General features: G+C 40.2%; 1 protein-coding gene across 1 annotated transcript in view; it reads left to right on the top strand.

The window, feature by feature from the left end:
- The window catches only part of PTPRF (protein tyrosine phosphatase receptor type F), a 953,410-nt gene that overhangs the window by 549,749 nt on the left and 387,907 nt on the right, over nt 1–15,754 (top strand). Inside the window, exons 16-17 of the mRNA XM_033915537.1 lie at nt 5,220–5,337; nt 5,874–6,452. Coding sequence (XP_033771428.1) covers nt 5,220–5,337; nt 5,874–6,452 — 697 coding nt within the window. The remainder of the gene's footprint in view (nt 1–5,219; nt 5,338–5,873; nt 6,453–15,754) is intronic.

Here is a 15,754-nt window from a genome sequence, read left to right as displayed (position 1 = left end):
AACCTTATTACCCCGCTTCTCAAAATTGAGCACATGCTTCCCATCTCCTTCAGGATACTTTATAAATATCACCTACTTACTTTTCAGACACTGGATTTTGGTTCTCTTCTATTTTTATTTTCTCATCTGAATCCATACGCTTCTAGAAGGGAGCTGCGTTTCTCCAATCAATCCTTACTGACCATCCCATCAATTAGGCAGCTTTTTGTAGACATTTAGAGATTCTAGTTTCTCTGTAATGGCCCCAAATCTCTGGAAATCCCTTCTACTATATCTGCGCAGAGAAAAATCTCTTAAATTATTTAAATCAAACTTGAAGGCCTATTATTTCAAACTGGCGTTTGACCTTAGTTCATAACACTTCAGTTTAGTTCTTCCTTTGCTTTCTTCTTCTCACATTTTTCCCCTATCCTCCTGTTCTTACCTGTTGGTATTGTAAACCTTTCCTGCACTTTATTGTCATTTTGTAAACTAAACTAAACCTTAAGTTTGTATACCGCATCATCTCCACAAAAGTAGAGCTCGACATGGTTTACAGGAATTGATATAGAAAGGAACTCCAATGAAGAGGGGAAGGACTTAGTAAAGAGGAAGATAGAGGGACTTAGCATATCGAAGAGGGGGGGAGTAGTTACATTTTAGAAAAAAGTCAGGTTTTCAAATGTTTTCGGAAGCTTTGGAGGGAGGTCGTACTCCGAAGCGGGGCAGAAAAGCCATTCCACAGCTCGGTGATCCTGAAGAGGAGGGATGTCCCTAGTTTTCCTATGTGGGATATGCCTTTTAAAGAGGGGAAGGATAGTTTGAATTTTTGTGTAGATCTGGTGGAGTTAGGATTCGAGGAGATCCAAGATAGTGGTTAAAGAGGAGGAAGGATACCGTGTAGAGACTTGAAAGCTAGACAGGCGCATTTGTAGTGAATCCTAAGGATTACTGGGAGCCAGTGAAGCTTAGACAGAAGCGGGGAGACGGGGTCGAATTTGCTTTTTTCGAAGATTAGTTTAGCCGCGGTGTTCTGAATCCGCTGAAGTCTAAGAAGGCTTTTCTTTGTTAGGCTTAAGTAGATGGAGTTACAGTAATCTAATCTGGAAAGAATGATGGATTGGACGAGGACGTCAAAGTGTTGATGATGGAAGCAGGATCTCACTTTCCTTAACATGTGGAGATTGAAGAAGCATTTTTTTTACTAAGGAGTTGAGGTGATCGTTGAAGGATAGTGTAGAGTCAATGATGATTCCCAGAACTTTGCTTGAGTGCTCAAGCTTCAATGTGGTGCCAGATGATAGTGGGATGAGGGTGGGTAGCTGATCTAAATCTGGGCCGAGCCAAAGTAGTTTTGTTTTGGTCTCGTTTAGTTTCATTTGTACGGTGAGAGCCCAGGATTGGAGGTTCTCTATACATGAAGAAATGTTCTCGGAGAGGTTGGTGAGGTTGGAGTCGGTCTCGAGGAGGACAAGGATGTCATCGGCGTAAGTGTAAAGTGTTTCCAAGGGGGATAGTTGGAGGAGTTTCAGAGAGGTCATATACACATTGAAGAGAATTGGGGATAGAGGAGAACCCTGAGGAACTCCGCAAATCGGTTTCCAAGGGGAGGATGAGGTGCCGTTCATGTTAACAGAGTAGGAGCGGGAGCGTAGGAATTTTGAGAACCAGTCTAAGACTGGAGTTTATGCCAATTTCAGAGAGTTGGAGAATTAGTATGTCATGATGGACAATGTCGAAAGCTGCAGAAAGGTCGAATTGAAGAAGGACAGCGAACTTGTTGCAGGAGTGAAGTTGTTGGACCTTTGAGATTAATGAGGCCAGTAGGGATTCGGTGCTGAAATTGGGTCTAAAGCCATGTTGGTAGGGTAGGAGAATGGAGAATCTCTCGAGATAGGATGAGAGTTGGGTGGCTATGATGGACTCCAGCATCTTGGTGAGGAGAGGAATATTTGCTATTGGGCGATAGCTGGAGGGTGTTGAGGGGTCTAGATCGGCTTTTTTCAGTAGAGGGGATAAGGCAATGTGTCCCATTTCTGCCGAGAATAGGCCTGAAAGTAGGGCGGAGTTTATAAGTTTGGTGAGAGATGAGATGGCTTGTGTGGGAATTTTCTCGTATAGGTAGGAGGGGAAAGGATCCAAGGTACAGTTGAAGGATTTTAGCTTGAGGCAGAGTTTGGAGACCAGGGAATCGGATGTGAGCTCGAAGGCGGACAAGGATCTGTCGGCTGGGATATGGTTGGCAATGGTTAGGGTAGGGTTGGAGACGGTGAGCACCAGGGAGTTATAAGAGGGTGCTGGTGGGAAAGAGCATCGTAAAGAAGTGACTTTCTCATAGAAAAATTTTGCTAGATCCTCGGCAGATGGAGAAGAGGGGAGTGTGGTGGAATCATGTTTAGAGGATATGGAGCGCCAAATGTTGAACAATGTATTACTTTGGTTGTTGGATCTGGAGGTTTTGTTACCGTAGTAGTTCTTTGTATCTAGTATTGTTAATTGTACAGCGTACATTTCCCTGTTGTGTTTATTTTATTGTTGTTTTTTAAAAATTATTTTCCTTCGAATTTTATCTATTACTAACCGCTTTGATTTGATGTTTTTTGTTAATAATGGCGTTATATCAAATCAAATAACTATAACTGTTTAACTGCGCTGTAGGTGGATTTCATGAGACATGGATCCTGCTTTATTCCAAAATAGATTTGCAGGTTGTGTTATGTATTTTGTGTGTTCCCATGCAAGAGTAAGTCTGTATGTTCTTTTTCATGCTTATGTAGTGCCTTTCTGTAAAGCCACATCTTTGATTTGCATGGATGATTGAATTGTAAAGTGACATAGATATGAGATAAATGCAGCAATAGACTTAAGAATAGAAAAGTATGCTGTGTCATCAGCTTTTTCTTTTCTTTTTTTAATTCTTTATTCATTTTAAAACTTTCATCAAGTGTACAAAAATTTATAATAAATAAAATAAATCTAAGCACTTGTGCCTCTTATCATTATATCTTATAATTAAAAATATAACCCTCCCCCTCCCACCCTCAAATCCCTCTAATTATTATATTTTCATATAATGGAAACCCACCCCCCACCCAACCCTAAATCTTACATAATTAATCGAAAATTATTAGAAAAATGGCATCAATCATGACAAAAGGACGTTAATGGCTCCCAAATTTTAATAAAATTTTTATAATTTCCATTCTGTACCGCTATTGATCTTTCCATTCTATATATGTGACATACTGAATTCCACCAAAACTTAAAATTGAGCCTACTATGATCTTTCCAGTTATTAGTAATATGTTGGATGGCAACTCCAGTCAAAATCAATAAAAGTTTGTTATTACATACTGATATCTGACTCTTTTTTCTCATAGACATACCAAAAAGCACAGTATCATAAGATAACGCTACATGGTTTTCCAATAAACAATTTACTTGATCCCAGATTGAGTTCCAAAAGGCTAAGATATGGGGACAATAGAACAAAAGATGATCCAAAGTCCCTACATCCAGTGTACAATGCCAGCATCTATTAGACAAAGAACTATTTAACTTTTGCAATCTAACTGGGGTCCAAAAAGCTCTATGTAACAAGAAAAACCAAGGTTGTTTCATAAACGCTGACATTGTACATCTCATTCTCCAAGACCAAATTTGTGGCCATTAAGATGCTGAAATATTATGTTTAATCTCAATGCTCCAAATATCCCTAAAAGTATTTTTAGGCTTTTTTTTAACCAAATCACTAATAGTTTTATACCACTGTGCGGCCTGATGTCCCAGAAAGTCTGCCTGAAAACATAAAAATTCTATACTAGATTGAGTATTCAAATTTTTCCATTCAGGGAACCCTGCCTGAATGGCCTGCTTCAATTGCAACCAACGAAAATATTGTGATTTGTGAAGCCCAAATTTATATTGCAATTGTGTAAATTCCAGCAGTTTACCATTAGAAATTACATCATTTAAAGTTCTAATTCCTGCAATTATCCAATGTTTCCAGACGACCTTGAAACCGCCAATTTGAATTTTGGAGTTTAGCCATATGGATTGATTAGTTGAGTTATTAATAGAAATTGCTGTTTACTAACAAATCTTAATGTTTTCCAAGTATCCATTAAAATTCTATTTTCTTTGTATAATCTTTGTATAATCTGGGCATCTTGATACTGAGAACATGAGAAAGATGTAAAGGAAACATGAGTCGCCATTCCAAATATAACCAATCGGGAGTATATTCAATGAGATTCGGGATGACCCAATACATACCTTGACGTAAAATATAGGCCTGATGGTACCTATAAAAATTTGGAAAATTTACCCCGCCCTCCTTAATTGGCCTTTGCAAAGATGCTATAGCAATTCTAGGAGTTTTACCAAGCCAAATAAATTTTATAATAATCAAATTCAATTTTTTATAGAAAGACCCTTGAAAAAATACTGGTATCATACTCATTTGATAACAAACTTCAGGCAAAATCATCATTTTAACCGTTTGGACTCTCCCCCACCAAGATAAGTGTAATGGATTACAATGCACACATAATTCTGTAACCTTTTTTAACAAAATTTTTTCATTTTCTTTTATAGTCTCATCTACTGTATTTTTAATCCATATTCCTAAATATTTTAATCCATCTTACTTCCAAACGAAAGAGAAGGAATCAAACATATTTTTTAAACAATGTACATTGAGTGGAAGAAGTTCAGACTTATTCCAATTTATTTTATAACCTGAAAATTTACCAAACTTATCTATCAAATCTAACAGACAAGGAATGGAGGAAACAGGATTTCTCAAATATAGTAAAATATCGTCTGCATAAGCAGAAAACTTATATTCCCAATCATTACGAGGAATACCCTGTATCCCCTTTGCTTGATTAATGGCTAACAAAAGAGGTTCTAAAACCATATCAAAAAGCAAAGGAGATAATGGACAACCCTGTCTAACTCCCCTATGCAATTGAAAACGATCCGACATTTTATTATTGATATATAGTCTTGCCATAGGGGAGCTATACAAAGGCTGAATCATTTGAATAAATCCTGAACCCATACCAAACCACTCCAAAGCTTGATACATGAAATCCCATTCCACTCTATCAAATGCTTTTTCTGCATCTAAAAATATGGCAAAAGCCGGTTCATTCATATTTTTCATTCATTCAGCTTTTTCTTTTCAATAATTTATTTTGTTAACTCTCCATACTCTGTTATCAACTGATTCCTAGGAGATGGTCATAGGAGGACTTTCTCCAGATACAACCTACTCTGTGACAGTAGCAGCCTACACCACCAAAGGAGATGGTACAAGAAGCAAACCCAAAGTTGTGACAACAACAGGAGCAGGTAAGCTACAATGAGAAATGTACTTTATGTGAGAATATTTACAAAGGAGTTCTGTATACCCATGCCTTGACTGAGAGCAGTGAAATTTCTCAGCATGTCTGTTAAATTCCCGATATCCGAAAGGTCTCTAGTTCCTTTCAATTTTTTCATAAAGCTTTAAAAACAATTTTGTTTTCTAACCACCTTAGAAATCTTTCCTAGCTGTGTCTTTTCTCACTCACTGGCTCTTTCTCCATTTTGATTTTTTTTTTTTTTAACTCTTAACCAAATCAAGCTCCTTGTTTGGAGATGATCCAGTATAGAAAGCTAAGTTTTAGTTTTGAAATCTAAAGCAAAGAAGACAGCTGTGCTGAATTGTTATATAATCCCTTGTAAACAAAAAAAATGGTTCACAGCTTTTCCCAAAGTAAGTAATTAGTTACTGCTCTCGTCAGCAAAATCCCTGCCCTTTATTGCCTTTGTATGGGCTTTGCATTGCTTTGTTCTGTATTTCATGTGCTATACTTTCACTGAAATCATGCTATTATATTTTAAAGTGCCTGGAAAACCCACTATGAAGGTCAGTCTCACAAAGATGAACACAGCTCTTGTTGAGTGGAGCCCACCCAAGGAAATAATAGGCGATTTGCTGGGTTATCGACTGCAATTTAAGCGCATTGACAAAGACAAGATGAATATTATAGATTTGAGCAATACTGATTATTTCTATACTGCTACCAGCATTCACAAGGGTGCAACTTACATCTTTAGACTTTCTGCCAAGAACAAAGCTGGGCTTGGAGAAGAGTTTGAGGTTATGATCACTACCAGTGAGGATGTGCCCAGTGGGTTTCCCCAGAACCTACAAGTTGTAGGGCTCACTACTTCAACCACTGAGGTATCCTGGGACCCACCCATGCTGTCTGAAAGAAATGGAAATATTACCAACTATACTGTGGTATACCGAGACATCAACAGCCAACAGGACCTTATCAATATCACCAAGGACCCTCACATCACCCTTACCAATCTGAAGCCTGACACAACCTATGATATCAAAGTAAGAGCATCCACCAGTGCAGGAAGTGGTCCTCTTAGTCCCAGCATCCAGTCTAGGACTATGCCTGTGGAACAAGGTATTCATGACTTTTTAAGAAAGGGAAATGGAATGTTGAATGAGATGAATTTTTTGTAGCACTATTGCTGGGCCAAAGTGACCAATTAATATCTACTTTTCTAGAATATAATATATTTTTTAATTTATTCATGACTTTTCACTTATAACTCATTCAGATAAATTGGGTATCCCTATCCCCAGAGGGCACAGTCCATGTTTGTACTTGAAGCCATGGCTTCCCTGTTCTCAGCCCAACTATGCTACTCATCTAGATAATGATCATGTATAGATCTTGCTACCATTTTTCTGATAAAGAAGCTGGAAGGGGAGGGGGAAAAAAGAAAGTAATTTTATTTCCAAATGATAAAGATATAAATTTGCCTATATCTTTGCTATCCGTTATGAACCTGGAAAATTTGGACAAGTTCCACTGTATCAGACTTGATCAATTGCTTTGCCACTGCTTCCAACAGGAGAGGAAATCAGTGTTTCTAGTATGATAGACACATTATTCCTGAAAATCGGGTAGTCAACCTCTACTCATGAGAACTCTTATAGGGAGCTTTATTTGCATTCTTTTGCTCCTCCTCCCATCCCTCTGTACTGTGCTTCAACTTCTCAGTTGTCTTTCTACAAGCGAGACAGGAGCTTGTCTTTTCTGCTCATGTTTCTTTTCATTTTAAATTGTCTTTTTCACAGAGGATCCCTTTTGTGGAACAGCTCTAGCTGTCGGATAGTGCATACTCTGAGGTCGAGAGTCTATTTCCAATGGGCAGACTGCTTGGCAGTGCACCTACTTGGACAGCCTGCATGTACAGTTTGAAGTATCAGGGACCGTTCCCTTGGGAGCATAACTCACCCAAAGTTTGTCCACAGTGGGCTTGAGCACAAGCTGCGTGGCTCCATGGCATTTTTGTGGTCAGGATCAGAGCTGACTGCTTTCCTCCCCCCATTTTGTGTTTGTGGGTTCCAGTGGGGGTTGAGCTTTCCAGCTGGTAAGTCAGACTTGAGAGACAGTCAGAAGTTTGGATTAGAGAGTTGCGCAGGGATAGAAATCACATCCGTCCCCGTGAGGAATTCCTCCATCCCCACCCATCCCTGCAAGGAATCCCTCCGTCCCCACCCATCCCCGTGAAGAATCCCCCCCCCCCCCCCCCCCCCCCGGTCCCTATAAACTTCAGAAATAGTTATTTCATTTAATTATGCTACTAAATTAAAGACTCTGGTAGAGACCTATTTACAAATAAGCAAAGCCAGTTTATTAATTTGGAAATATTAATTGGGAAGAATACATACTTTGTAAACGGGTTTCTAATGAGCCTCTAATGTAAATATAAATACTCAGCTGATGAGGACCTCCAAGCTATGTCAGCTGAGGACTTCCTCTGAAGGTGGCCGGTGCTCCCTATTGCCAAGCTTGGCAGGCAGCAGTAGTGTCCCTGAGTCACAGATGCTGGCACCTCAGTGGCTCATGGATGCTGCCAGCGGTTGCTGTGCTTGGTGGAGGGGAGTTCTGGCTATCTCTAAAAGAGGCCTCTGCTCGCATTGCTTGGGGATCACCACCAGCCACAGCTAGGGGTCAGCAAGTACTTCAACTACACTGTAGAAATAAAACCAGAAATGCATTTCCTTTTCTTTTGAACACAATACAAAGACATTATATACATTTCCAAAAGCTAACATATTTTAGTCAATACTGTTTTTTACCTTTGTTGTCTGGAGACTTATTTTTTCATCAAGTTGGTCCCAGTTTCTTTTTTCCGCTTTCCCGTCCTCTGCAAATTCTTCTATTGCTGTCCATTGGTTCCTCCTACCATGGTCCAGCATTTATCCCTTTCTCATCTTTTGCCCCTTCCCACCAGTCCCATGCCCAACATTTCTCCTTCTATCACCCCTCTCCAGCACCATGCCACATCTCTCCCTCCATTCCCTTCACCACTATGAGCAATGTAGAGAAATGCAAGGTCATGCATATAGGGAAAAAGAACCTGATGTTCAGCTATAAAATGGGGGGATTAGTATTAGGGGAAAGTAACCTTGAAAAAGATTTGGGTGTGCTGGTGGATACAACAATGAAGTCAACGGCACAATGCGCGGCAGCCGCAAAGAAAGCAAACAGAATGTTGGGTATTATTAAAAAAGGTATTACAACCAGAACGAAGGAAGTCATCATGCCACTGTATCGTGCGATGGTGCGCCCGCATCTGGAGTACTGTGTCCAATATTGGTCGCCGTACCTTAAGAAGGACATGGCAATACTGGAGAGGGTTCAGAGAAGAGCAACGAAAAAGATAAAAGGTATGGAGAACCTTCCATACGCAGACAGGTTAGAAAGGCTGGGGCTTTTCTCCCTGGAAAAGCAGAGACTCGGAGGAGACATGATAGAGACTTTCAAGATCCTGAAAGGCATAGAGAAGGTAGAGAGGGACAGATTCTTCATCCTATTGCGAACCACAAGAACAAGGGGGCACTCAGAGAAATTGAAAGGGGACAGGTTTAGAACCAATGCTAGGAAGTTTTTTTTCACTCAGAGGGTGGTGGGTACCTGGAATGCGCTTCCGGAGGTTGTGATAGGACAGAGTACACTACGGGGTTTTAAAGAAGGATTGGATAAATTCCTGAAGAATGCGGGGGTTGAGGGATACAGATAGAGGTAGAGATAGGATTATGAAAGGGTATAGATAGAAGCATAAAGGGGAATAAAGGGTTTTAGACAGGTCATGGACCTGATGGGCCGCCGCGGGAGCAGACTGCTGGGCGCGATGGACCTCTGGTCTGACCCAGCGGAGACAACTTCTTATGTTCTTATTCCTCCCTCTTGCATCCATTTCAGTCTGTCCCACTGTTCCCTTTCCACCACATTTCTCCCTCTCTTCTTTCTCTTCCCTATCTGTACCTCCCTCCCTATGACCCAAAATTCTCCACTTTCTTCCATTCCCCATGTACACCATCTCTCTTTCCCTCTCACTGACACACTTATGGCAAGCTATATTATAATTAAAGACATTTTAAGAGGTAGGGTAACTCCTACCTCTTAAACTGGGGGCAGTTGTTTTCTAAACATAGCTTTTGAATGAAATTTAGTCCTTCAGTTGTTTTCTTTCAGATTTCCACTGCTGGGTATTCACCCTCATTTAGCTCCTTATTAACTCTTATATGAAAAAACACACAATTCTAATCACAATTCTATAGTGCTGCGGTCTAGGGAGTGTAAGAGACACGCGAATAATGCTAATGGTGTCCTAGTTGATAAAGAGGGATTGTCTCCACTGAGATGCAACAAACACACAACATGGAGGGCTATGTACGTCAACACCCACAGTCTGGGAAACAAGATCCTAGACTTGGAAACAGAAATGAGGAATGCCGACCTGGATGTGGTGGCGATATCTGAGACCTGGCTCACAGACTCCCACGAGTGGGACATGGTCATACCAGGTTACAACTTGCTTCGCCGGGACAGGGAGGGCAAATTGGGAGGTGGTATAGCATTATATACTAAAGATGACATTAAGGTCACCAGAATCACAGATGTACAGTACACTGGGGAATCCCTTTGGGTAAATTTGGCCAGAGGGAAGGACAAATGCCTGTATGTTGGCGTAGTATACAGACCCCCAAGACATCAAGATGACCTAGATATGGAATTAATCGGAGATATAGAGAATATCACCTTGCGGGGGGACACAGTATTGGTAGGTGACTTCAACATGCCTGATGTGGATTGGGTCACACTTTCCTCTGCTTCCGGCAGCAGCAGGAAGCTATTAAACTCTTTGAATGGAGCAAGACTCAGGCAACTGGTATTGGAACCAACAAGGGATCAGGCAATACTGGACCTGGTACTTACCAATGGAGAAAGTATCACAGAGGTCTCGGTGGGTGACACTTTGGCCTCCAGTGACCACAATATGATATGGTTCAATCTCAGGAAAGGTTTCACGAAATCTACCTCACTGACCAAGATCCTCCAATTCAAGGACACAAACTTCCAAGACATGGGAGACTTCATTCACCAGGCACTACAAAGCCAAGCAGACACCGACAGCGTGGAAGAAATGTGGTCAACTTTGAAAGCCACCAAACCGCTATGTTAAATCAGTAAGCAAATGGAGTAGGAACAACAAGCCACAGTGGTTCTCTACGGAGATCTCGGACCTCATCAAAGAAAAGAAAAAAGCATTCATCTCTTACAAACAATCAGGGACACAGGACTCTAGAGTAGAATATCTGGCCAAGTCAAGAGCTGTCAAAGCAGCAGTTAGGGAGGCCAAATTCCGCATGGAGGAGTCTCTAGCAAAGAACATCCAGAAAGGAGATAAATCTTTCTTCAGGTATTCAGTGACAGAAATAAGAACTCGGGCGGGATAGTACGTCTCAGAAAATCAGACGGAGACTATGTAGAGACGGACTCGGAAAAAGCCCAACTGTTAAACGAATACTTCTGCTCAGTCTTCACCCGCGAGGCGCCGGGAATCGGCCCTCAGCCACAGACAAGGGTTTAATCAGTTGACCCGTTTAGTAATTTCAAGTTTACACCCAGCAGCGTCTACTGCGAGCTGTCAAAAATCAAGGACAACAAGGCAATGGGGCCTGACAACCTACACCCCAGGGTGCTCAGGGAGTTGGGTGATGTCTTGACGGAACCGCTATCCGCGCTCTTCAATCTCTCCCTTAGTACAGGTAACGTCCCGATGGACTGGAAGACGGCTAACATCATTCCACTCCACAAGAAAGGCTCCAGGATGGAGATGGCAAATTACAGACCAGTGAGTCTCACATCAATAGTGAGCAAACTAATGGAAACCCTAATCAAACGCCAATTGGATAGGATCATGGACGAGGAGAATCTACAGGATCCCCGCCAACATGGATTTACTAAGGGGAGATCCTGCCAATCCAACCTGATCAGCTTCTTTGACTGGGTGACGAAGAAGCTGGATGTTGGGGAGTCCCTGGACTTCAGCAAAGCATTTGATAGTGTACCACACCGCAGGTTGCAGAGCAAGATGAGCTCTTTAGGTTTGGGCAACACATTGACCAAATGGATTGGGAACTGGCTTGGAGGTAGGCTTCAGAGGGTAGTGGTGAATGGCACCCCCTCCGAAATGTCAGAGGTGATAAGTGGAGTGCCACAGGGCTCCGTCCTGGGCCTGATCCTGTTCAGCATCTATATAAGAGACTTGGCAGAAGGGCTCCGAGGTAGAATAACATTATTCGCCGATGATGCCAAACTAAGCAATGTAGTGAGCAAAAGCACAACAGACAAAAATTCAATGGCAGACGATATGATGCATGACCTACTTCTACTGGAGCGCTGGTCTAGATCCTGGCAACTCAGTTTCAATGCCAAAAAATGCAAAGTCATGCACCTGGGAAGCCAAAATCCATGTAAGACTTACACCCTAAATGGCGAGATCCTGACAAGAACTGAAGCAGAAAGAGACCTAGGGGTGATGGTCAGTGAAGACATGAAGTCTGCAAATCAAGTGGAGCAAGCTTCATCCAAAGCAAGGCAAATCTTAGGTTGCCTACGCAGGAGTTTCGTCAGCCGTAAACCTGAAGTCATTATGCCATTGTATAGATCCATGGTGAGACCACACCTAGAATACTGTGTGCAATTCTGGAGGCCGCATTACCGCAAGGATGTGCTGAGACTGGAATCAGTCCAGAGAATGGCCACCAGGATGGTCTCAGGACTCAAGGATCTCCCATACGAGGAGCGGCTAGGGAAGTTACAGCTCTACTCACTCAAGGAACGTAGAGAGAGAGGAGATATGATCGAGACATTCAAGTATCTCACGGGCCGCATCGAGGTGGAAGAAGATATCTTCTTTTTCAAGGGTCCCGCGGCAACAAGGGGGCATCCATGGAAAATCAGGGGCGGGAAACTGCACGGTGACACTAGGAAGTTCTTCTTCACTGAAAGGGTGGTTGATCGCTGGAATAGTCTTCCACTTCAGATTGTTGAGGCCAGCAGCGTGCCAGATTTTAAGGCCAAATGGGATAGACATGTGGGATCTATCCACAAAGATAGATAGGGAGGGTCATTGGGGTGGGCAGACTTGATGGGCCGTGGCCCTTATCTGCCATCTATTTCTATATTTCTATGTTTCTATTCCTCAACCCTTTAAATATAGTACCTCTTTCTTAACAGAAACGATAGGAAAGGGCAGCTGAGACATGACAAGTATACTTGTTTCCCTTTCCTGCTTGCTTGACAGTAACCTACACAAGAAAGCATTATATACATTTCTTTCTAAGGCACAGCAACAAACTGTTCAGCATGCACAACCGAGATAATAGGACAAGCGTAGAAATACATATGTAGTTAAGAGGTACTATATTAAGAGACCAGAGTCTCTACATAAACACTCGAAAACCCCAGCTAAAAGTAACTAGTCTTTAACAACTTTCAAAAAGCATTAACGATTTAAAACGTAAATAAAAAGGCTATCCATACAGCAATGGAAGTTACGTTTGAACTACAGAACCTAGATAATTAAAAAAATTGGCAGCAAGCATAAGAACCAGCATGTTCACTATACAACGCAGAAACAATCAATTTTATTATCAAGTTTCAAGTTTATTCATGTTTTTTGATTAAATGCTTATCCAAAGGTACTAAGCGTTGTACAAAGATTAAAAAAAAAAAAAAATAACAAGGACATTAACATTTTAAGAGATTAAACATACATAATTCTTTATGAGACATACTTGGGTAACTACTTTATTAGCCATGAGAGACAATAGGAAAAAGGGGAAGAACTACAATTTTTAAGAAAAGGTATATAGATGGTAAACACATAAAGAATTGCTGGCATAGATATATATCAAGTTTGGAAACTGTTAAAATTATCAATACTAGAAATTGTTAAGATTAATTTGTATTGTATTTTCAGTTAAAAGTAGTGCATTTTCAGTTAAAGGCATCTTTAAAAAGAAAGCACTTTAAACTGGTTTTGAACTTCTGTGGATTTAGTTCGGTTCTTAAATATAGAGGAAGAGAATTCCAAGTCGTAGGAGCTGTTACGGAAAAAATAAGAGTACGACGAGTTCCAATTATTTTCAGGGAAGGGACATTAAGGGTGAACTGTGCAGTAGATCTAAGGGCTCTAGGGGGGTCATACGGAATCAAAAGTCTATCTATAAATGCCGGGGCTTTGGTTTGAATAGTCTTGAAAACAAGAAGAGCAATTTTGTATGTTATCCTATGTATGACAGGCAACCAGTGAGCTTTTTGTAGCAAAGGGGTGACATGGTCAAATTTTTTTGCACCTAAAATGATCTTAATTGCTGTGTTTTGAATAAGTTGGAGACGTTTAATGTCTTTTAGGTATGCCCCCTTTAATAGAGAGTTACAATAATCCAATTTAAAAATCACCAAAGAATGGACCAATGTGTTAAAGGACTTATCGTCGAGAAGGGGAACCAATGATCGAATCATCCTCAACTTATAAAAACAGTTTTTAACCAACGCACTGATATGTGAACGAAACTTAAGTTTGTTGTCTATAAATACGGCTAAAATTTTGGTGGTATTAGTTAATTTAAGGGGTATATTATCAATTGAGACTGGGGCAATTAGCTGTACCCCTTCTTTCCCTGGAAAAAACACCGTATTAGTTTTAGAGATGCTTAAAGAAAGCATGTTGGTACTTAGCCAATCGTGAATTTTGGCTAGTTTTTGATTGATGTTAGAAATGTCTTGTGGACTTGTAGGATCAATAGTGTGCAGAAGTTGAAGGTCATCTGCATAAGCATATAATGTAAACCCGATGGATTGACAAAGAGTTAGGAGAGGGGCCAGGTAAATATTAAACAGTAGAGGAGATACCAAAATTAGTATGATAGGGTTCAGATAATGAGTTTTTGAAATGTACTGTTGAAAATCTATCAGAAAAGTAAGATCGAAACCATTCGTGAACTTGGTCAGTTATGCCGCTAGATGAAAGTCGTTGAAGTAGTAGATGATGGTCAATTGTGTCAAACGCTGCTGCGAGATCTAAAGAGATCAGTAAAACAGATTTGTGTTGATCCAGGTAGTAGTGAATAGATGTAATGAGTCCAAGAAGGGAATGCTCTGTGGAATGATTTTTACGAAATCCAGATTGATTGGGATGTAGAACCTGTGTTTTATCAATGAAGTCTGACAATTGCAAGAATACTATTTTTTTTTGTTAATTTTGCGAGAAAAGGAAGGTTAGCTATTGGTCAATAGTTTGAACTATCATTGAGATTGTTTTTTGAATCCTTGATAATCGGAAGAAGAACAGAATGTTTCCATTCAGCTGGAAGAGTTGCAGTAGACAAACTATTATGAATGATTTGAAGGATAAAAGGCCCAAATATAGAAAAATAACATTTCAAAAAGAAGGGCGGAAGAGATTCAGACTTGGAACCTTTGAGATTTATTGAATGAAGAATATATTCGATCTCTTTTAAAGAAGGAAGTCTAAACCTGGAACACGTAGCATTCAGCTAATATCCCTTTATTAACTAAGATGATTGAAGCTATTATTTCTGTATAACTTTCTAGTTATTTGGATAAATTCTCTATTCTTCTCCCATTCTAACATGGTTTTCGATCTAATTGCAGTACAGAAACGTTATTATTCTCACTGATCTCTAAGATTTATAGCCTACTTCTCACAATAGATATGCTATCTTGCTGCAGTTTGATATACTGATCTGTTTACTTTCTGAGATAAGCCTAGATCAGAAATTACTGAGATGGTTTACAGGTTTTCTAACACTACGCATCTATGAGGTTTATATTGATGGTGAAACATCTGCCCCATGGAAATCTGCCTGTGGCATTCCACAGGGTTTCCAGTTGTCTCCTTTACTTTTTAACATTTATATGACTACATTAAATAACCTCAATTTAGCCTCTTCTGAAACAATTGTTACATATGCAGATGATATTTTTATTCTATTAGACGTAGATCCAAAACTGAGCAACTTTGATCGAAATATAAATTCTTGTATTTCCAGACTTCACATGTAGGTTACCTCTGTTCAAATGAAACTTAATGCAGCTAAGACAAAATTATTATGGTTTGACCCAAAAATTGAAGTTACCTCCCTCTATAACTTTGAATACTGGAGAATCTTTGCAAATTGAATTTTTGTGTAGAGTTCTGGGAATAATATTGGACTCTTCTTTATCACTTCAATGTCATGTTAATCACCTTTCAAAGAAATGTTTTTTCAGTTTTTGCACCAGTACAGCAACATTTTGCAGTACTGGTGCAAGGTTTTATTCTAGCACAATTAGATTACTGTATTTCAGTCTATATAGGCCTGATTAAGTGGAAT

This window comes from Geotrypetes seraphini, chromosome 12 (assembly GCF_902459505.1).
Source record: "Geotrypetes seraphini chromosome 12, aGeoSer1.1, whole genome shotgun sequence".
Taxonomy (NCBI): domain Eukaryota; kingdom Metazoa; phylum Chordata; class Amphibia; order Gymnophiona; family Dermophiidae; genus Geotrypetes; species Geotrypetes seraphini.
The sequence above is the reverse complement of the archived record's forward strand: the minus strand, read 5'-3'. Positions and strand labels throughout refer to the sequence as shown.